General features: G+C 51.8%; 1 protein-coding gene across 18 annotated transcripts in view; it reads right to left on the reverse strand.

Moving 5' to 3' along the window:
- The window catches only part of TLE3 (TLE family member 3, transcriptional corepressor), a 50,365-nt gene extending 30,388 nt beyond the window's left edge, over positions 1-19,977 (reverse strand). For 17 of the 18 annotated variants that reach the window (XM_023220718.2, XM_023220714.2, XM_023220716.2 and 14 more), the window contains exons 1-4: positions 18,759-19,977; positions 18,143-18,243; positions 17,560-17,623; positions 16,502-16,546 (exon numbers count right to left, since the gene is read on the reverse strand). In XM_023220718.2, the coding sequence (XP_023076486.1) occupies positions 16,502-16,546; positions 17,560-17,623; positions 18,143-18,243; positions 18,759-18,782 (234 nt within the window). In that variant the 5' untranslated portion in view covers positions 18,783-19,977. Of the gene's footprint in view, positions 1-16,501; positions 16,547-17,559; positions 17,624-18,142; positions 18,263-18,758 lie in introns of those variants that run through there. The other variant, XM_023220700.2, reaches the window with a different exon arrangement.
- Positions 19,978-22,626: the final 2,649 nt, after the last annotated feature.

Here is a 22,626-nt window from a genome sequence, read left to right on the forward strand (position 1 = left end):
CGCCATGCTATTGACATCTGAGGTTAGATAATTCACTGCTGTGTAGAGCCGTTCTGTGCACTGTAGGGCTTTTAACGGCATCCCTGGCTTCTCCAGCTCCTAGACACCCGTCATTCATACTCTAAGGAACCCGGGAGGATTACTAAATAATCATTATATAAATTATTAATCTAGTTAAGTGGGAAGAACTCTCCCAAACAGAGTCCTTCCTCACTCTGCTTATTTTTCCCCCGCCTAAATCAACTGATAGTAGGAATGGGGCATGAAGCAAAAAAGTCCGGGTTGGATAGGGCAAGAGTTCTAGAAACAAGCATAGGCTGCACCTCACTCCAAACCTGCACAGAGTAACAAGCTCGCTCACCTTTGAGTTCACGTGCCAAATAAGAATAGAAAGATATGTAAAAATAAAAAGCAAACAAAAGTAAACAAAAGAAACCAACCTGACTGTTCAGGAAGCTCACAGGCCCAAGGCCCGTTATCTCAAACAATGATAGAGCAGTGCCTGGCACACAGTAAGTGCTCCATAAATGTTTGGCCCAAAGAATAGTATCACTGGCACCTACACATTTATTGAGACTTCATATTGCAGTGGCCCCTGGCTGTGGATCTGGGCCTGCCCCAGCGTGGGCGGCATCCGTGGGAGGGGCCGTGGTGGATGGAGTATTGACATACAACTGGCTGGTGGGTAGCCAGTGGCCGAAGCCCTTCACCAACGGTGTGGGGCGGCACCTCCAAGCCAGGCCAATCACAAGCCACCTAGATGGGTCTCTGGCCACTGCCCCTCCCCGTGGCCAGGAAGGCGGGGGGCAAGTTCAGAACATCCCCAGTCACTCTGGCCTCCTCAGCAACTATTAACTCTCACAGTCTCTGGGAGGGCAGGGGGCAGGGTGATTATAAAAAGGTTCTGACTGTGGCCTCCTTCCACTGGCAAACAGGCCAAGGGTCAGGGTCAGGGAGTTGACAAAAAAGAAAAGTAGCTGACCTTGCCCTTCCCCACACCCTTCAGCAAACACGTGACCAAAGGCTTCCCACAGACAGGATCTTCCCATAGGGCTGGTCTGGAGCCCAGCTCACTCTGGTTATGAGAACAAGGGATCTCCCAGGATTTATGTAGCCATCCGGGCAACCAGGTGACCACAGCTGGGTGGCTCAGGCCAAGTTCTCTCTCATTCTCACCCCTCCACCCTTCTAAAGTAGTTCCTGCCTCCCAGCACCACAAACAAGCGTCAACTGAGGGCTATCACAACAACGCCACACAGATACAGAACCTTCCACGAGCCTGGGGTAGTGGCGTTCAGGCTGTCTTTCCTGAGGCCCACGTTCCATGAAGAGAGGCCTCTCTGCATGGCAGGAAGGCCTTTGGCACGTCACAAGACAGGACTGTGTGGGGTTGAGGCAGACAGAGGGGAGGGGCTGGGTTAACGTTGGGAGAACCTCCTGGTTCATGGTAAAAGTTGTCCCAACGTAAACCCAGCCCCTCCCTTGGGAAAGGGGTGTGAAGCAAGCACATCCTATCCCTCCCAGCTGTCACTGTGCCATCATCTCCTAGTGCCCTCTTGGGATCTCCCCACAAAGTAGAAGCAGGGATAGGTCCTCCCCCACCTCTACAAAGGCTGCCCAACCCTGAGAATGGGCTGCGTGTACTCTGCAGAGTCAAAGCATGAACAGGAAAGCTGTTTGCTCAACATTTTTAAAACATGTTTATTTTTTGGAGGGTGGCGCTTGGGGCAGGGGAAGTTCCTGGAAAGGAAAAGCTGGCTTAACAGAAGCCCTCCTAACAACAGTAATGGCCGCTGACATCGCCCACCCAACTTGCCATGTGTGCATCCACAATAACCCCACAGAGAAGGCGCTTGTCAACATCTCCACTTTTCAGATGGGGAAACTGATGCTCAGCCATTAAGTGACTTCACTAAATGACTTCCTACCAAGAAGCCGAATTTTGACATTTCAAGAGAGTTTAGAGAAATATTTCTGAAAGAAAAGCCACCATTAAGGTTAATAATTGACAGCACTTCTGATTAGAACAGCTGTTAAAACAGCATTGGATCCAACTCAAACAAGCTCTAAAAATCAGTTCCAAAAAAGGAAAAAAAAAATTGTTGAAGTGTGACTTCAACAATTGGGACAGGTCACAAATCACAAACTGGAACTCGATCACACGCTGGAAAACTCCTTTTGGCAACTCGGCACAATCCGTTGTTATCAATAAGGCAGCTGTAGTTTCCAGAGGCCGACCTCCATCCTTCCCTCCATCTCGGTCCCACAAAGCCGTCTTCAGAAGCGAACCTGAGAGGTGGTGGGAGGTGGGAAGACGGCTCCCTTTGGAAAGCACTTTGGAAAAGGTGTTCAGGGAGGCTGGTGCCGCCTTTGAAAGTTTCTTTTCAAGTATGGTTCAAAGCAGGCGGCTTTGTTGGTGGAAAAACATTGTTCCTCAGAAGGAACTAATCTACTAGATACAGACAGAGAAGCAGTTCAGAGAAATGGGGACAGAGGTCCTGCTACATTCAGAATCTGCACTACCAACCGGGCGCTGGGAGTAACATCTGCCCTGCATCTCTGTCGAGATTGTTAGGCAAATAAATGACAGAAAACAAGATAGTGGGGGGCAAGGGTAATTTCCCAAAGAGCAATCTGTTCCATGCGTCTTAGTAGCTCCCATTTGCATGATCATCTCCTCATTAAAGCACGACCTCTGAACATCTTGCTGTAAACCGAGGGTACTTGAGCCTTCTAAAAGTCTATTTCTCTAACCACAGTCTAGTATTCACGTTTGCTGCTGGTTCAGACTATCCTTGGCCCTTGACCCAAGACACTAAATTAAGGGAGATGGAGCCAGCTCTTGATCTGTACCCCCCAGCAATCTCCTGCTCCTGGGCTTGCAGCAGCCAGCCAGTCCTTGCCCTTATTTTTAATTTAGGTGACTGTGTTCAACACACAGTCGAGAGCGACTTCCACCAGAGGGTCTGTCTGCTAGTTAGTTTTAAACTGCCCTGTCCTGTGTACCTGTGGACTCTGAATGTACAATTCCTTTTAAACTCAGCCAAATAAGGGCAAGGAGAAGAGAAAGCTGCCCCTTTAAAGAATGTGGTATATGCTCCAGTGCCACGCAGAAATGAGCTGGCTTCTACCTCCAATTCTGTCTACATTTAGTTGTGTGGCTTGGGGCAAATCACTTCCCCTCTCTGGGCATTAATTTTGCCGTCTGCAAAATGAAGGGATTAACTAGATAATGTATTAAGATCCAGGAGCGCTAACTTACAGAGTTTTAGAACACTAAATGTCCCCGAATTGCTGTGCAGCTTATAATGTCCTCCATAAAGATCCATAAAACAGAGCATCACATGAATTTACAAAGGACCAGCGGGGAAGAGCCAAGCCACCTCGAGATGTGGATGGATGCTGGCTGCTGGCTGGGCAGCTGGCTGACCTGGGCTGGGTCCCAAGGACCAGCCTTCAGAGCACGAGCCATTCAAATTTGTCCATCAGCAAAACTGCGCTTCACTGTGGAAGAGCCTCTAGGCAAGAACAATGATATCATATTTCTAAGTGTCAAGCCCCTACTGTGCAGTTTCTGTGATTCACAAGGGAAGACTGGTTGGTGAGGCTAAGACAACCAGGCCAGGGTTCTCCAAGTTGTTGCATTCAGTGGGAAGTAATTCCACGTCTGTTAGACAGGCAAGCCGGCCATCCCGTGCTACTAGGCATCTAGTTACATTTGTGAAATGAGGATTCCTTCTTCGGAAAATCAGGGCAGTGTCATGCAAAGAGCATGGTACTGTGAGTCTAGAGACTGTTTGTGGATGTGTGTGAAAGATGAGATGAGGAAGGGACCTGCCCATTTGAAAGGTGAATGACATTGCAAAGCCATGGGGAAGTGATGATTTTCATCCCAGCAGGCCTCTGGGCCTCAGGTTACTCCTCTAGAAAACGCATGTGTTTAGGGGTGTCGTCTCAGTCAGCTCTGAGGTTCTTACATTTTTTAATCAGGTTTTACCTGGTTCTCTGCCTGAGTTCTTGGGATTTGAAAACAGTCTGCTTCATCTCGAATTAAATCTCAGAGCTGCAGGGAGAGGCTGCGGTGGGAGGCTGTGCAGAAAGAGGTGGCCCTGGCCCCAACCTTCCCAGCAGCCTCCCAGCAGCCAGGCGCCAATCACCCAGATTCAGAACACCACGTCTGGGCATTTAACTTAAAATATCCCATTGCATTTCCTAGGCAATACTAAACGGATAGCCCCTCAATGATTTGACTAAAAGAGGATACTCCTTGCCAGGTAGTTTCTCCTTAGGCCGAGCTCAGAGAACACTGAAATAAAGCAAAAGCGGGTGTTTTATCAACAGAGGAAGAAATCCATGGGGGGCCAGGGGACAGCCAACAAAAGCTGGGATGGGGTTCCCAGGCCCTGTTCCATGCACGCCATGGGCTCTGAGAGGAAGCAGTGCTACAATATAAGAAGGGGAGGAGGGTCAACAAATGATCCATGCGGTAGCCTTGGGAAATGTAGCCCCTCCCACTACTGGAGGGGCTGGTGAAGGTTCACATCACAGATCACTCAATGATAGGTGAGCCTTCTTAAAGGCCCTTTTAGCACTGACATATTGATCAAATTATATATAACTACAACGCCATTAAATATTTATGCCCTCCGAGGAAGCCTGCTGAATTCTTTATGCAGGGAGGACTTGGTACAAGAAAGGCCCAGCCCCCTCAGCGTGACCCTGAGGATCTGTCTCCTCAGGGAGGGACGGGGATGCTGGCCTGGGCTAGCCTGTGAGGACACTCTGGGCACCAGCCCCTGTGCCCTCCACAGGCGGGTAAGGACGACAGTGAGGATCCAGGGCAGGGAGAAGGAAACACACTCACTCTTCCCCAGCTAGGACCAACCAATGGCAAGGGACTCTGGGGTTGCTGGGGTTGGGACCACCCTTCTGCACACTTCCCTGAAAGGAATCCCACCTCCCCTTTTCTTCCAGGGGTCTACAGTGTGAGGGAACTGGGGATAGTGAGGCTGAGTGAGCACGCATCCAGGCAACCCAATCCCGGAAAGATGTGGCAACATACAGTCTAGAGTCCTGTGTTCCTAGCCCAGATCCACCCTGCACTTGGGCCTCAGTTTCCACTGAATAAAGAAAGCCGATCTGAGTCCAGTGTAATCATCGGAGCTCTCAAAAATGAATTAGGTGCTGTGTGAGTGCCCTGCCCTTGGGAGCATTCCATGGAGACCCAACAGAGACTTGGAGGCAGACACCACAGGGCCCATATGACAGCTCAAGTTCCTCCCGGCTTTGGGACTCTAAGAGTTTCATTCCTCAGACTCTCAGTTTCCATCTACCGGGCTTCCTGTTAACAAGATCCAATAATCTTTAAATATTTGTTCACTTTAATTTCTTGGTTCCCAAACACCAAACTCTGCTTGCCTCCCACCCCTACTTGTGGGGGGAGATGACGCTCAAAGAGCTCGCTTGTACAGACAGAACAGGGAGTGCTTTTTCAGATTACACCTTCCCCCAATACTACCCATTCATCCCAGGCACACCACCCCCACCCTTCCCTCTCTCCCTCCCCTCAGATAACCCCCTGCCCCCTCCCCCACCTTCCCAGACTCCATTGGCCAACTCCTGCCAGGAGGAAAAATTCTCAATTCATCCCTGTGGGGTTGCCATGGCAACCCCCAGCCACCTAATCCCCCTTGGAACATTATGCAAATCTCCCCTTGCCCCTCAACAGGCTGTAAAAGTCACATTACCCTTGCAGAGACAGCTCATTAAATTTTGGGGGTCTCCTCACATCAGGTCAGCACTACAAACGAAATGCTGGCTAGCATTTTTTAAGGGCATGGACTCTTTGGGAAACCCAAGTGGCATGAGGAAGACTAAGGTGAGGGGAAGAGGACTGACTGTAGGCAGAGACAGAGCCCCATTCTACCTACCTACCATCTTATTCACAACCAAAGAGCATACCTCTTCCATAAATTAAAATAAAAAGAGAGGGTCTTCTTTCTCCAAATAAGGAAGGCAGGAGTGATGGCATTTCTTAGGCTATGAAAATCAAGATCAGTCATTTAGAAACTTATTTTACATGATAAGCCCCTTCTCAAACTGACCTCCTCCCAAGTCACACCATTTGACCTCTCATTTTACAGAGGAGGCAAATGAGGCTCAGAGTGGGCAAGAAGCTGTCACACAGGAAGGCCACACAGGAAGACCAGGTGGTAAGCGGATCTCCCAGGTCAGAGCCAGACTTCTTCCCTCTATATCAAGGCCTCTCAACCAATAGTAATTGTTTCCCCAAGGGATTCTGGCAATGCCTACGGACATTTCTGGATGTCACAACTGGGGCACTGATAAAGACAACTAGTGGGAAGAGATTAGAAATGCTGTGAAACATCCTAAACACAGAGGACAACCTCACCACAAAAAAGTATCCAGCCCCAAATGTAAACTGCACCCAGGCTGGGAATCCCCGATCCACATGTGGCTGACACTCAGGTTTTACTGAATTCTTCAAGGGTTCATCTGGTTTCTTCCTAGCACTGGAATCGATGCCTACAGTACGGTGGTCTGGGGGTGACACGTGGGAAGATCACAGAAGACCTCATCTTGATATGGTCTGTGGATAAAGATCACTGAGGTCCACGAGGGAAGCAGGCCTGGTTTCCAGTTCTGAACTGGCCGCTGGTCCGCTGTGCAGCAATGAGCAAGTTACTCAACCTCTTTAACCGTCAGTGCTGCTATCTGATGCGTGGCGCCCACGGTGCCTATGCTGCAGGACTGTAGAGCCAACAAGTCACATATGGGGAAGGGCTTTGAGAAATCTTACAACATATGCAACACCAAGGATCTTGTCCTCTATGTCTGAGGTCTTGACAATTTGGAGACTCTGTTCCTTTGTGAGAACACCTTGCTTCGGCTTTTCCATGTGCGAGGTATTGTGCTAAGCAGGTTATATGCATCCTTCATGGCACTCCCTAGAACTGTAACTATACAATTTATGAAGCCACCAGCCACCTCTGGCTAGCTAAATTTAATTAAAATTAAATGTCAAACTCAGTTCCTCAGTCACAGTAGCCATATTTCAAGTGCTTACGAGCCACACGTGGCTGGTGGCTGCCTTACTGAAGACTGCAGACACGCAGCATTTCCATCACTGAAGAAAGTTCTCCTGGGCAGCACTGCCCCAACAGGCAGGTGTTATTATTATCTCCACTGCAAACTGAAGATCGCAGAGGTCAGTCTGCTCAAAGTCACACACCAACAGGAATTGAGCTGGGACTCAAACCCACATTTGTCTGACTCCAAAGTCAACCTCTTAGCCATAAAGACAAATCTCCCAGCTTCTGGTGCTCTACACGTAACTCTCCAGGATCACCCGGCAAGAACCTGTGATCTTCTGAGGGAGAAACGGAATTCACTGGCCAAGAAACACCCCACCCATCACCCAGTAGGCCTGGAAAATGCCCAATGGGCATTCAGCGTCCTGGGAGTTTAAGAAGGGAGTTTGCCCAACATCCCTGGGCAAATGGATAGCGAGCAAGAGCTGGGTAGGGGTCTCTTGAGAAGTAAGGTGAAAAACTAGGTAACAGAACAGTGAGAAAACCCAAGACGCAAAGAGAAAGGGCTATCTAGACACTTCTCAAGTTCCTGCAGGCCGGGCCTGTGGGTGCCACACACAAGGACTGGGTGACATGGAGGCTGAAACCAGGCCAACAGCGGAAAGACCCTGTGGGGGAGCGGCAGGTCTTTCGAGCTCTAAACCAGGCTGCTTCTCCCCCATTTCAAGTCTGGCTTCATGGAGATCCCCCGTTTCTCTGGGATAAAGTATGAGATCCCAGGGATTGAGGGATGGTAGACGGGAAATTCTTCCCGTCTTTCCCCAGGGCTTCTGCTGTTAGGCAAAGCAAAATAAGAACTGGACTTTAGCTTTCTTCACTGGAGATGGAGATCAGAGGAAGGGGCCTCCTTCTAGGAAAACAGGCAGGTAAGGGTTTAAGGATCAGCTAAAGACCTATTGACCAATCAGTACCAACAGGCTCACTTCCTCTATCTCCCCTGCTCCTCCTTCCTCTATCCCACCCAACCAGTTAGACCCTCATTCCACACCATCTGGCATCACCTGCTGCTTCTGAGCCCTCTGAGTGTCCTACTTCTCCCTGGACAGAGGCCAGGAAGGTTAATAGAAGTTCTTGTACCCCACCCCCACCAGAGAGCTAGAACAGACTCCCATCCCTTGTCCAGTAGTCCGCACTGAACTGCCTTCCTCTTCTCATTTTCCCCAGCAGAAATCGCAAAGCATGCCCCTGCCAGTATTATCAGAATGAATCAGTTTCAGATCCAAACTCAGCAAAGACCTGTCGAAGGCTAGCCCAAGGGAAAGACTTGGGGAGTGGGTGAAGGGCCGCCTCCTCCAACCTTTTGTTCATATAGCTGGCTGGGTGATGTAGGAGTCTAAACCTCGAGTCTTCATGGCTGACCAGGAAGAGAGAGCCCTCTCCTGTACCCAAATTGCATTTGGTACTCAGTGCTAAAACACTAGTGGGAAGAGCTCTTCTGCATTTGAGTCTCCATTTGAAGAAAGCGTCAGCCTTCAGTGCAAACGAAAAAGCAACTTCTATTGGCCTGCGGTAGTTTTCATTCAAAATTAACAAACAAAAATAGCAGTTGAAGAGCTGCGAACAATAGTCAGACTTAAAAGGCTCATGAGATCAGGCCACACACAACACTTGGAACTCCATGCCCAAACAGCCAAGGCATGGCAAGCCGAGTTTACCAATTCACCCACTCAGCACTTGTCTCTTCCCCATCTCCGCTTTGTCATCTCTCCCTCCCAGTTCTCTCTTCCCACCCCACCTGCCTTCTTCCCCTTTTGCACTTAAACTGTTCATAGTGTGAGATGAAAAGAAAAAGATGCCTAAGATACATTAAAGACACGTTTAAATAAAGATTCATGACACCTTTACAACTCTTTCTATAATCACAACGTTTGCAGCCCACAGGCCTCTGTCAGAAAACTAAGAAAGCTTCTGTCCTTCCCAAAGAGTCCATAACACTCTTCAGGGTAGGAGAGAACCCTAAGCTGGAATATTACCTTCCCTCCTCAAGTCCCCACAAAATGCACACTGTATATCCAGTATGGGCCAAGCACTGCTCAGGGTTCAGGGCTCTTAGTGAAAAATACAAAATGGTCCTGTCCCTCATGGAACTCACAGTTCTGTCACAGCACAGGCCTCACCTCCCCCACTCCAATTTGACAACATAGCCCTCTAGTACACAGGTCATCTTCACACTCCAAGCTTTCAGGGTATGCTCTGATGCTTTTATCCTATGTCTGTCTGTCCTGGACCCAAATACCCATTATTTTAGCTGCTAAGATGAAAATGCCAAATCTGCTTTGCAATCAAGTGCTACAGAAATTCGAAGGGGCCACATCATTATAATCTATAATACCTGGAAGATCAAATTTTTCAAACAGTTTGTACTCAGGAAAGTACTTCCCCTGGGATTGTTTGGTGGTGGCAGCGGCCAGAACACTGGATCCTATCATTCACACGGTGATGGAAGGAACCACCTAAGACACACCAGCCAAGCCCATCCATGCTCCTACCCTTTACCAACAGCAGCCAGCCTGAGAGAGAACAGGACGACATGGACTCCAGGCCCCAACAGGGTTTCTCTGGCCTCTCAGGCCCCACAGATGGGAACTTGCTTCTCTCTTCTCCCTTCACAGGACACAGTGGCAATGGGAGGCTTTGGCGACAGAGAGGCAAAGGGAACCTCTTCCAAAGGACTGCATCTTCAAAGCAATAATGAAGTTGGCTGGTGTGAAGGGGAGAAAGGTATTTGTTCTCAGATAAAATCTTCGGGGTGGACTAGACGGGCCCCTTGGTTAACCCTCCAAGCCTGGTACAAACCTCTACTTAAGAATACAAGTCCTTGTCCTACCCACCCTGTTGATTTCCAGATGGGCCTCTTGGGCCGTCAACTCTGCAGTTAACAGCCTCCTAGAATCTAATTCCTTAACAGTCCTACCCTGACTCTCCAACAAGGTGACCCCTCTCCTCCAGCCCTCCCCCAGAAGGTGGCCTCTGCCTCAACATTCACAGTGACAGCTCCACAGCCCACCGATTGCGCAACATCCTTAGCAAACAAAAGAATTCAAAATCAATGCTGATGTGAATTCAGACTCCCCCATTACCTCGAGAAAAGCAAGGTCCTAAGGACTCTCAGTAGGGCAAGGCTGACCCATAGTTTGCTGCCTGCAAAGGACGATGCTTCAAAACAACAAACCCACCAAATATTCCCCGCTTACATGGCGGCAGGACATTTCCCCCTTCCTTAAGTTTCTCCTTAACCCCAAGTTGAAGGGAACAATTATTTTATGAAGAATTTTTTTAAACTATGTATTTTCAAAGAGAAAAGAAAGTCAAAAGAAGAAAGGAAAAAAAGGAAGAAAGTATCTTGGCTGTGCGTCTCAGAGAGCATTTGTTGAAAACAAGATATTGTCCCTTTAAGCATATAAAAACAAGGCCCTCGAGCACGCAGTTCTCACTCTGGTACACAATTATGGGTGCTTTCAGCTGTCTAGCACTACTTCAAGTGCTCTCTTAAACCAGACTGTCAATGGCATGTTGAAAGCTATTTTGCTGGCTGCTATCATTAATAGCAAAGTGGAGAGCTGGGCTGATGAGAATTAAATATGGGGGAGGGGGCGGGTCATAACCAGTCATTACAGAATTACCAATATGAGAAAGGAGACAATGCCACTTTGGGGAATAAAGTTCAAAGCAGCGCATTACGGTAGGAAAGCAGGCAGGGCAGGCCACAGACGGCCCAGAGCGGGCCCCCGCCCCCACCCCGCGGCAGATGGACTCAGGCCAGCCCTGGAGAGCCAGCCATGCAGGGATGGAGGGAGCCACGGAGTTGGGAGCCGTGACTGCAAGGGCAGAGGGGCCTTGGAGATCACTCTGCTGCAAAATGTCACCACCTCACCTCACTTCCCAAGTGCAGTCCCCGCCCCACATCATTCCAAAGACGCGTGGCTTCCAGAACATATCTCACTGCCTTGCCGCGAGCTGTTGCCACCCTGGAGGGGCCTCCGCTGCCGACTTCGGCCTCATAAACCCTCCCTTTAAGACTCGCCTCAAGTAAAGCCCTCAGTGAAGTCCGCTCTCACCCCACTCTCCCCTCCCAGGAAGAATAAGCTGTGCTGTGCTGGGTGCTCCTCCTGTGACACTCGGGCCACACTAGCACTTACCTCACTGCATTGCAATTACTTATTTAGACATCCAACTCCCCCGCAGAGGGAATGGTGTCTTATTCGGCTGTGTAACCAACCTCTGCCCACACCCAGCACATCCCAGGCCCCTAATAACCGCTTTGGGAATGAATCCAACCCCCCCATTTCACTGATGAAGAAACTGGATGCCGGGCCATAGGAGGAAGCCTGCAGAGCGGGCGGCCAGCCCACAGCTAAAATCCCCACTTCCTACTCAGGGTTCAGGGAATCGCAACTCTATTCTCAGATAACCTGAGTAAATTTTGAAGAAAAACCAAGATGTCTACTGAGCACCTATTACATACTAAGTGCTATAGAGACCTCAGCAGAGGGGCTTCTTTCATACCTACAAAAATGAGATGAGGAATGAGTGCCAGATCACAGGGGAAAACACTGCCGAGGTTAGGTCTTTGTCACCTTTTTGCCCCTGGTGTCCCAGTGTTTTGTACAATGAGATAGAAGGACTTTCTCCCACGGAGAAAGCAAAGGGAGATTTATTCCTTGAGGGACTCCTCCTTCCACAAAATGGAGACAAACAGCCTAGAGCCTTCCTCCGCAAGGTGGGAAGGAGGAGTTCAAGCAAAGGAAGAACTCTGCCGTCCGCCATGGGCTCCTGGTCCAAAAGAGTTCAGAGAATGAGTCCTGAATTAGGAGCCAGGTTCCCACCCCTTGGTTTGTAAAGTAAGGACAAGGGGCCATTTGCTCATCTCCCAGGGTCATTTCAATGACAAATGCACAAGAAGGAAAAGACCCCAAAAGCACTGAAACCCCCACTCTACCACTCCCACTGGCAACTAGAGAAAAGGGGTCCAAAGGCAGTCTTGAGGGGTTGGGCAGCCTCCCTCTAGCTAGACAGCGTGCAGGGAGCTTGGAGCCCCCAGACCCCAAAGCTGAACGAGGCAGGCACCCCCTCAGTGAGAAGACTCGTGATTACAGTCTGTTCCAGGGAAGATCAATATGGCAGGAAAAGTCAGATGGATACCAGGGCATAGGGAGGTTCTTGGATGCTAGCACTCTGGCAAAAAAGAAAAAAAAAATTTCACAGTTCAATTCAGATGCCACACAAATAGGCACTTCCCTAGTCTAAGGACCTTTGACCCCTTCTACTTTGCAAGTGGTCCCACATTCTCCTACCAAGACAGGCTCAACTCCTTGGCAGAGTCTTCTGTAACCTCATTGCCTGGTAGCTCCCTCTGGCCACCTGTACCTTGCACCTTCACCGTGGTCACAGAACCTCTGTGTGCCTCAAGATCCTCCAGCCGAGCCCCTTATCCTTTAGATGAGAAGATCCAGAGCGGGGAGGGGAGGGGAGTGACAAATGGGGATTTTCCATTTCCCACCTCAGCTCTGTGTTTATGGCACCCCATGGCTAGGGTAAAAAGTTCACAGGTTGTACCTCCCTTCTCTGTCAATGAATCTTTCCTCTGGGATTGCTAGTTATGCATTATGTATTATTATTACACACATCAAATCATTAGTTGTGCAAATAGCTGGCAATTCAAAACAGGACTGTGGACAATAAGGGTTCGGCGATATGATTATACAACCCGAAATGGGGCACTTTGGACTCTGGTGGGGCCGGGTTTGTAGCCTTAGCCTGTTTGGATAATAACGCAGAAAGAAGCAATAGTAATTAAAGACAGAGTACATTAGAAAAGGAGCACTCTTCATTTCTTGAGTCTGACAGAGAAGAGTCCCGGGCTGGAAGGGAAGCAGCGGTAGCAGCTTTACCACTAACGTGGGACTGTATGACTGGATACATCAGCTTCCCTTCTCTGGGCCTCCGTTTCCTCATCTGTAACTTGAAAAGTTTGCATGAGAACCCAAAGGGCTCTTCCAGTTCCAGGATTCAAAGAGAAACTTACAGGAAAGGTTGTTCAGTTTACAGAAAAAATAGGTGACTGTATTGTGTTGGCACAACACTGCCCCAAAATCAAAATGGCTCAAGTCCACTTTCAAAAACATCAGTGCTCACCAACAGTGGGTGAAAAGGCTACCTGACCCAGCTTCTCAGAGCGTCAGTGCCTCAAATCCAACACATGGCAGTCGCTCTGGGGCCCCGGTTCTAAGCTGGCTTTGTTATTTGTGGCTGACACTGGAAAGCCTCTGCACAAACAAGATGGCAACTGATGAGCCAGTCAGTCATCACTGCCTCCCCAGCCTCTCTGAACCACCCTCGACACTTGGCCTGGAAGCAGGGGGCCTGGTGGAGGTGGGTGACCTCTTGAAGTCCCGGGCCAGGCCTGTGATTCTGTAATCTTTGCTTTACCGTAATTAGGGAGGGAGGCAAAAGAGTAGGAGGAGAAACCATTTATTACTTCTCTGGGATTTTGACAGCTTGGAAAAAGAGAGAGACAGAGAAACAGCCAGAGAAGGAGCCAGCCACAGTGAGTTTAACCTCTCAGTAAAATAAAAATGGGCTGGACGCACCTCATCAGCTGCCCTCTGTCAATACCCGGGCCCATCTGGCAGGACTCGAGGTTCCCAGCTAATTGGCATTTCCCATAGAGCCAGCAAAGGAGAGTTTTTAAAAAAAATATGTGGTGGTGATGGTGGAGTGCGTGTGAGCGTATGCGCGCGCAGGCTGAGGACTGCCACACTTCCCAAGGTGCTAGCTCTGTAGATCATCTATTATATAAAAGTACAGACAGTCCCCACCCCCACCCCAGCTTACAGATGAAGAATCCAGCCTGTTTGTTCCAGGCAGATGTAATCACACGAACAGTCAAGTCTAGAGGGCAGGACACTGCATGAATAATTCAAGCACTCCAGTCACTTGATTGTGTGTGCAGATAAAACACCAGTCAACCGCTAAACAGGTCAGCTGATAAACTTGTTTGCTCAGGCCTAACCACCATTCGCCAAATGCACCCAAGACCCACACTACAATTAGTGGCAGGGCTTTCTTCTCCAGAACCCTTGCAAACCTAGGGAGTGGCCAACTCCATTAGGTTAGGGTTGCATTTCATGGCACAGGTTTCTTCACCTCCTTGCCTCTTTGTTCCTCCACAGCCACAGGGTGATTTCACCCAACTCAGAGACTGCCATAAGCTTGAGAAGCCACTGCATTCAGAGCACACATGTTCAGGCTGGGAACTCAGGCTAGAGGGCAAAGGTGAGTGGCAAGCAAGGTAAAGTGCCCAGTGGGAAAGCCAGAGGGCTGGATTTGAGTCCCAGCTCTGACTTCCTGGCCTCCCTGAAGCCTCAGTTTCCTCACCTATAAAAAGAGGGCAAAGAATCCCTCTATCCACCACTGGCAGTCGAGAGGATTAAATGAGACAACGTAGCCAAACCCCAGGCATTCTCCCCTTAAGAACCTTGTTTGGGGAATGGCCAGAAATCCCAGATGTACACAGCTGCTCTTTATATAAACCTCACCACCAAATGCGTTAAGATATTTAACTCTTCCTGCGTTCACAGCATCCCCAGGACTCACAGAACAGATCTGCTGCGAGCCAAGGTGGATTCTTAGTGCCAAAGCACCATCCATTCACAGACATGCGGAACACCACCCATGCAGACCTCAACATGCAACGAGACATTACACCTTAATTACCAAGCTCTTACAATAACTGCTGCTATAAATTTTAAACCTGGGTGCAATTACCTTCTTTAAACACACCCAAGATATTAAGCGTTGAGAAAAAAAAAAGAGGGGGGTAGACAAAGGGAGGAAGTGGCACCCTGCATACACCCCAAGGTCCTTGAAACACCTGGGACCCCAGTTCCATTTCAAGCATTCTTCCGGGACCCGGCCCGTTCCAGTTGCAGAACCTGTCTTGATTCTATTTTCCTGAGGAGAAATATCTTTACATATAAAGCCCTGTCTGTTTATTATTTCTGTGTGTCAAGAAGTAAAAACATGGTAGCCTTCATGTGCCTTCCTAAGGGACTAACTAATCCCTCAGGAAGCCACAAGTTGGCTTCCCACACATTGCTCAATAAACTCAGGCCCCTTTCTGGCTTCCCTTCACTCAACACTGGGGTTCCCTCCAGGAGGGGAAAGGAAACTACAGATCCCAAAGGCTCTACAGGAAGCCACTCGAGTGGGTAGGAATCTGCCCACTTTCCAGGGTCACCTGCCCTTCTCACCTGCCCTGGGTCCTGCCTCCTTAAAGAACAAAATTGAAACCTTGTAAACGACTGTTAATTTACAGCAGAAAATCCATTCAAGTCACGGTCACCAAAGGCTAGAATGAGTCAACAGTCTTCTGAGATTTCATGAACACCAATTGTTAAAAAGAACAACCGGCCTGCCTGCTCCATTTATACATGCCAAGTCAACTCTAATCGTTGGCCAAGCCAAATTATAGGCAGCCTTTCCTCAGAACACAAATACACAAACAGGCCTCTCCCACAGCCCAGCCTAGCACCGGGACTAGTTACTGATATGCACTGAGATAAAGGGTGTTTGTATTTGCTCGGTTTGAGGTATACTGTTATTAGAAGAGTGACAATACCAGGTAGTTTACATATCCATCAAACGACACCACACTAGCTAAACTGGTTTGACTTCAGGATTTCAAAGCTGAGCTCAACCCCCAGCCATCTCAAAAGTCCTGGCTAGGCTGCCCCTGGGCAAGTTACTTCATCCAGGAGCTTCAGCTTCCTTCTCTGTAAAATGGGAATTCAGCTGCCTTCAAATCAAGACAGAGATGAAAAAGCCACCTTGTCAATGCAAGGCATTAAAGTTATATTTCATTATGGCTTTATATTTTTAAGCAGTTAGCAGCTTCATTCCCTTAAATTTCGACAGCTCGGCCTGGCTTTTAAGGCTCTTGAAGTTTAATCTTATCAACGCAGAACATCACATTTTTGCAAAAAGGAAAAAAAAAAAAAAGAGAGAGAAAGAAAAAAAAAACCTCCTGTATTTCCTCTTGAGAATTCTACATTAAAACAGATAAAAGCAGCCAGCCACCTCTGGGCTTTCAGGAGTTTGTAAAGCAGATCCTGGAGGTACAACTTTCCCTTTGGTCCTTTATCCTCCACCAGGATCCAAGACCAGGACTAATTACACAAGCTCGAATGCTAAAAGCTCAACGTGTCTAAAAAAAAAATCAGCAAAGCCTCAGACCTTGCATTTCAAGGACTTGATCCATTCACTCTTCAAGGAGAAGGGGGAGGAACAGAAGAACCAGGCTCATTTTCAAACAAGAGAGAACATAAGACATCCACATATGTAAGTTTTTAAAAAATGAAATATATTTTTCAGAAGAGAAAAGCACTTACCTGCTTGTGCATTTCAATGTTCAAGCCATAGGACATCTCATAGTACTAAAAGTAAAAAGAATGGCTATTAACAGACAACACAGAAATCTGATCATTTTTGAAAATCAGTTTTTTCTTGGAAAGGTTTTGGCCAAGTCATACTTTTACGATACATTTGCTAAAGAAGTTTAAATCAAACCCCAAAGCCAGCTTACAGAGCGGTTTAAGAGCTGACAAGGGCGAGTGTTCCTCTCATCTCAACAGAACGTTATATATGTGGTAGTAAGGGGGAGCTGGGTCCTCCCTCCCACAAGCACCACATGTGCCCTATATCCTGTTTATACAAGGTTCAGGTTCAACAGGGAATCGTGTGTACACTGGGACCCTCTTGTCCTCTGAGAGTTATTTAGCACTGTGTCGAAGGCCTCTTATGTGGAAAGCAGTGCAGGCAGCCGTGCCCTCTCACAAATGAAGATTAAAACTTGCTGAAACGGACACTGGGCAAAAGGAAGACAGTCTGCCTACTGCCCCAGCGTGGACAAGATACCCAGCTGGGGGATCCCTGAGGAGGGGAGTGAAAGCAGAGGGCTTTATAAGGCCTCTCCACTCCTCACAACATCCTGGGGAAGGAGAGCTTCGGTCCCACTCTGGCTAGATCCCAGCTGCAAAGCAGAAAAGTTTCTAAACACTCCCAGGAGGTCACTAAGAGAGATTTTTAGCAACCCTAATTTCACATGGGCTGGTCCAATCCTGTCTTACTAGCCAAGATAGGGCAATGGCAATCGGCCCCTGGGCAACTTTCAAAACACAAATTAAAGGCACACAAAGATAATACAGAAGTCGCCGGCCTGGAATCGGGGTTTCTCTTTCTGTCCCTCCCCTCACTCACCCTCCTCCTCCAAGTGGCCCCGGCAATGGAAGCTGGGGAAGGGGAGGGCAAGACCAGATTATACCCTCTACTAAGGCCGCCCTGCGGCTGGGGGTGGTGGGGACCTGGCGCTCATCTCCCCAGATACACGCCGCGCCCCCGGCCGGGGTCAGCGCCCCCACTGCCCCCCAGGCCCACTGCCGCATCTCACCATCACGTAATGGCGCTGCATCTCCGTCTTCTCGTTTGCCAGCTTGTCGTACTCCACTTTGAGGCTGCGAGGGCAGAAGAAGCCGGCTCAGGCCTGGCGCCTGGGCAGCCTCCTCTGAGGCCCCGACCCAAGGGCCTCTGGAGCCACTTTTCCACTTCCCTGACACCCCCCGGGGGCGCCCTCTTATCCCACAGCCAGGGGACGCGAGGGGATTCGGGTCCCCGCCGTGGGGAGGGGGATGTGAAACAATTCGAAACTTCCCGCGGCCCAGTCAGAGGACTTCTCACGGCCGCAGGGGAGCAGGACCCTGACGCTGGCTTCCCACACCCAGAACCCGGAGTGAATCCGCTCGCCGCGACCTAGACCCTCATTCGGGGACCCCACAGGCGGCGCTGGGAGCCGGGCGGCTGCGGGCAATAAAGGGTTAAGGCGGCGCGCTCGGAAAGGGGAAACAAAAGGCGGAGGCCCGGGCTGCCCCGACGCCCCTGGGTCAGGAGCCCCCTCCGTCCCCGCGGGGGATGGCAGGAGCCGCGCAGGGGCTGCCCCTCCCCGCCAGCCCCGGGGCGGCCCCCACCGGCCTTACCTGTGATACTGAGCTTGCAGGAACTGGAATTCGTCTTTGATCCTGTCACAAGACTCAGCCACCGTGAATTTAAATCCCGGCTGCCCGGGTTGATGGGGAGCCTGGAGCCCGCGAACACAAGACAGGGGAGGGGGCGGGGGCATGAGACGGCTCTCAGAGCGGCCGCGGCCCCGGCCCCTCCCCGACGGCGCCCAACCTGAGAGGCCACCCTCAGCCCAGAACCTTCCCAGCAAGTTTCTCAGCTCTCCGACAGGGAGGAGGGGGGGCGCCCCATCTCTCCCCGTCGGCAGCGGGGCTCCCATGCCTTTCACCAAGGGCCTCCCTCTCCCCAGTAAGGCGGGGGCGGGAGACAAGCCGGGCGAGTTGGGAGACTTAAGAGCTGGGCCGGGGACCGCGTGAACAGCTCCCCCTGGAACACAGGCAGCCCCCCGCGCCACTCGCGCGGAATTAACCTCCTCTCTCAACGGCGCCCCCCGGCCGCATCCCCTTTGTGTGAGAGCACACGCACAAACACACACCATAAAGGTAGCAACAAGCAAAATGGAGGTGCCAGATAAACTGCCTCGTTTACCCTGCCATGATAGATGCTTAAATAAACCGAGTTGCAATTACTCACCGGATGTCTGCCCTGCGGATACATGGCAGGGAGGGGTCGTGATTCCGAGAGCGTGGAAGCGCCGAGAGCCCGGGCCGGGGAGGTGCGGGGGAGGGGGGAGCCGAGCCCGAGCGGGGGGCGGCCGGGAAACCGAGAGCTCGCCCCCGGCCCCCCCAGCTCGTTCTCGCAGCGAAATCCCAGAGTCGGGCGCCCGCCCCAAGTGGAGACAAAGAGCCGCGGAGCAGGCGGCAAAGTCGTCGGCGGGCGCCGGGGCCGGGCGGCGGGCGCGGGCTTTGTGCGCCTAGGGCTCGGCGGGCAGCGGCCGGCCGCCCTCCCTGGGCTGCGTCGAGCGCGTCAGTGCCTGGGACTGCGCGGACATCGTCGGCACCCCGGCAGGTCCGGCGCGGGGTCCCGAGGCCAGGGGCCCCTCCTGGGGCGAGCTCGGGCCCCCTCTGGGTCACTCAGCGCGTCGCGCCTGTAGGGGGGCGCGCCGGGGCAGCCCCAAGCATCCGAGACGCGCGGGTCCGATCCTAGAGGCGGCCGGGCCTGGGGCTTGCTGCGAGAAGAGGAAGGAGGCGGGCTACGAGGTGGTGGCTTGGGGCCGCAGGAGCGCCGGAGGGTGAGGGCGGGAGCCCGGCGCGGGCGCTTCGACGCCCCCCCTCGGAGAGGAGAGCCTGCTGTTCCGTCTGCTACTGACGCTGCCGCCGCCGCCGCCGCCGCTGCTGCAAGCCCTTCCCAGGGCCGGGGAGGAACTCCGGGCTCAGTAGGTGCAAATCAAACGCCCTGGCATCCTAACTCCAGCGGGTACGGGAAGCCTCCGCAAAGGGTTCTCGCTGCTCCCAGCTCGAGCGCCGCGTCCCAGGGGGAGCGCTCGGCGCCACCGCCGCTGCCGCCTCCGAGCGCACAAGCTGGAGAGCGCTGGAAGGGAGACGCAGCCCGAGACCGGGGAGCTCTGCGGCTTCCTTCCTTCCCCTCTGCCCGGCTCTCCTCTGCGCGCCCCGGCAAACCCCCAAAACACACACACCCAACACACACACGCGCGCACACACACACACACCCCAAAAAAAAGTGCCCCGGACCTACGGATACCACACACAGACAGGCGAGGGGGACGAGCACGAGGTCTGAACTGCCGCGAGAGCAGTTCCAAATAGGGACTGAAAAGTAACAAAATAATGTGGCAGCTTCTTCCGGCGCTGGCCAATGGGAGCGCGGGGCCCCCACGTGGGGCTGCGGGACTCGGCCTACGACTGGGTGCCTCTGGGCGCGACGTCACAATGCCCTCTTGTGTCTAAAACTATGCATGAAAAGTAGCAATCAGGCCCTACCCGCTGGTGACTTTCGCATGGGAGTGAAAAACAGCGCTCCTCAGATCAGGAATTAACCGAAAGACATATAATAAATAGATATATATTATAGTCCTGGGCTGCTAGAGTTTTTTTCCTCCTCTTTTTTTTCCCACTATCTACTAGCAAATAATTATTTGGCGGGAGGAGGAAAGAGTGAAGACAGAGGAATAACAACAAAAGAAAATAAGACAGGCTGTACAATCTTCAAAACCTGTGGCTGGTAGTAATGTATCAGTTTATTCTGCAGCGGCGGCGAACGATTCCTCCCTCTAATCTCATTAGGTCTGCAAAGCAGCCCAATTAGATAATATAAAACAAACAGAATCACTTTGTCACTTTAATGTTTTCACTTCAAAAGATTTAGGACTGATAAAATGGTGGCTCCTAAAGTTGCCTCCGACCTTTAAAAATTTGCTCGTAACTGAGGATGTCCCCTTTTCTTCACCCCTTCTTCTGCCCGCCTCCCCCCCATAGCCCCCAGCTCTCCTTTGTTCACTCGCCCTTCTTTTCAGAAAGCCAAATAAACAGCTCCTTTGATGTGCGGCGGCTGCCTGCGAGAAGTCTGAGGGACTCTGGCTTGGCGGGCAGCGCAGATGGAAGGGCCTGGCTGCCCGTGGACAACAGGCACAGCCACGGCTGGCCCCATTCGGGGCGCCTTCCCCGTGGGGACAACTTCACCCTCGCCGCAGCCTCGCTGCTCGGGCTCCTCACTGCATCCCCAGGCTGAGGGGGTTGGAGATGGGGTCGGGACCCTGCTCGGCCGAGGCCCGGGAACTCCGAGTTCCCACCTGGTTTTCTCAGCCTGCTCCCGGCAGTGTCACGGCGTTGGCGGAGGCCTGTAGGTGTCTCGGTCGCCAGCCTGGTCACCCCGGGGGGCGCAGGCGCTCCCCAACTCGCGCCTCGCCCACCCCTGCCCCGCGCCCCCCGGACTCCCCGCTTGGTCGCACAGGCCACTCGACTCCCGGGCCAGCTTGCCCGCAAACCGATGGCCTCGCCCTCCCGCGCTCGGGGTTACGGCGGGGCAGACGAGCAAGCAGGGAGTGGCCCTCGAAGCGCGCACCGCCCGGTGGGCTGCCAAGGCGGGCCCCCTGGGGCCCTCCCCGGCAAGTCCGCGAGCCCGCACGCACCCCGGGGCCCGCGGCGGGCGCTCGCGAGCCGACCGCGCGCCCCTGGATCTATATTCTCCCCTCATTAGGAGCCGGAGGTTAGCTTTTGCATCTTAATGAGGAGCTGAGAGCTAGCGGGCGCTCGGAGGCCGGAGCGCGGGGAGTTACACGTGAGCACCCGCCTCAGAACTGAACCTCCCCGCGCCCGCTCCGGCCGCCAGCCCCGAACTGCGCTCCTTTCTTCATTTATTTATTCTTCTAAATAAAAACATAAATCGTGTTTCGGCGCGCACCGAAGACGGAGGAGGGAGAAGCACGGCTCGACAGATGCGAGCATCTGGCCGCAGCATTCATTAGACACAAAATGGCTCCTCTTTGGAGCTTCCTTTCCCCCTCCCCCTTCTCTGCCCTCCCCCTTACGTCACGGGTGGGCGCACCCGCTTCTTACCCGCCCCGCCCCTTTCTCTCTCCAGCCCCACGTGGGGGACGCCGACCACGCCTCCGAGCAAGGTGCACGTCACCAATCACGGACCGCCGAAGGGGCTCTTCGTTGCTGATTGGCGGAGTTGCTGGGCCTTGTCAGTCCGCGGCCAGAGCTGTCAGTCAAAACCACGCGGGGTGGGGGAGCGCTGACAAATGCCGAGGCTTCTGAGCCTCCCGCTTGCAAATAGTGCTTGGAATGGCTGCTTAATTAGCTTTGAATGGCTTTTCCTTCCAGCTCAAACAATCTGTCACTACCATGTGGTATAAAGGAGCCATGCATAAAAAAGTAAGCAGAGGCTAAATATCAATTTGATTTTGTGTATCAAAGGAATATTTTATTTGTCTCCTTAGTAATGAAACGTATCAATTTAAATAATAAAAGGTAAAAACACACAAACAAAAAAAGAAAAAAAAAAGAAGGAAAAGAAAAGAGGGAAAAAAAAGAAAGAAAAAGAAAACCCAAACTCCACGTTGTTGCGACTCCTGCGCACGCCTGTAACAGGTCACTTCTACAGCCCGCGTTCTGGAGGAAGCCTGAAGACTTCCCCCTCCTCCCTTTAAACTTGCATTTAGTGTTTTGTTGTCGTCGTCCTCCAGAAGTCTAGAAGGAGTGGTGGAGGAGGGGTGGCCTGTAAAAGGGGACGTGGGGGCGGGGGATGGGGCGAACTTTAAAGGGAGCTCTTTGAAGCTGCCACTCAAAGGAGAGGGGTTTTTAAGACCCCGTAAAATGGGGGTCCTAGAGCAAGTCTCGATTTGGGAGCCGAGAGGAGAGGGGGATGAGAGCGGGTGTGCGTCTCGCTTGGATTTATTAAACACAATGCCTTTAAGATGCCAGGGACGCGGCGCCTCGCCGGGCCTCTCTCTCAGTCTCGCTCTGGACTGGCTCCGACGGCGCCCGCCCGCAGGGGGCCGAGAAGCCCCGGGGACCCTAGGTCGGGTCTTACGAGGACT

Source organism: Piliocolobus tephrosceles, chromosome 6 (genome assembly GCF_002776525.5).
Source record: "Piliocolobus tephrosceles isolate RC106 chromosome 6, ASM277652v3, whole genome shotgun sequence".
Lineage (NCBI taxonomy): Eukaryota > Metazoa > Chordata > Mammalia > Primates > Cercopithecidae > Piliocolobus > Piliocolobus tephrosceles.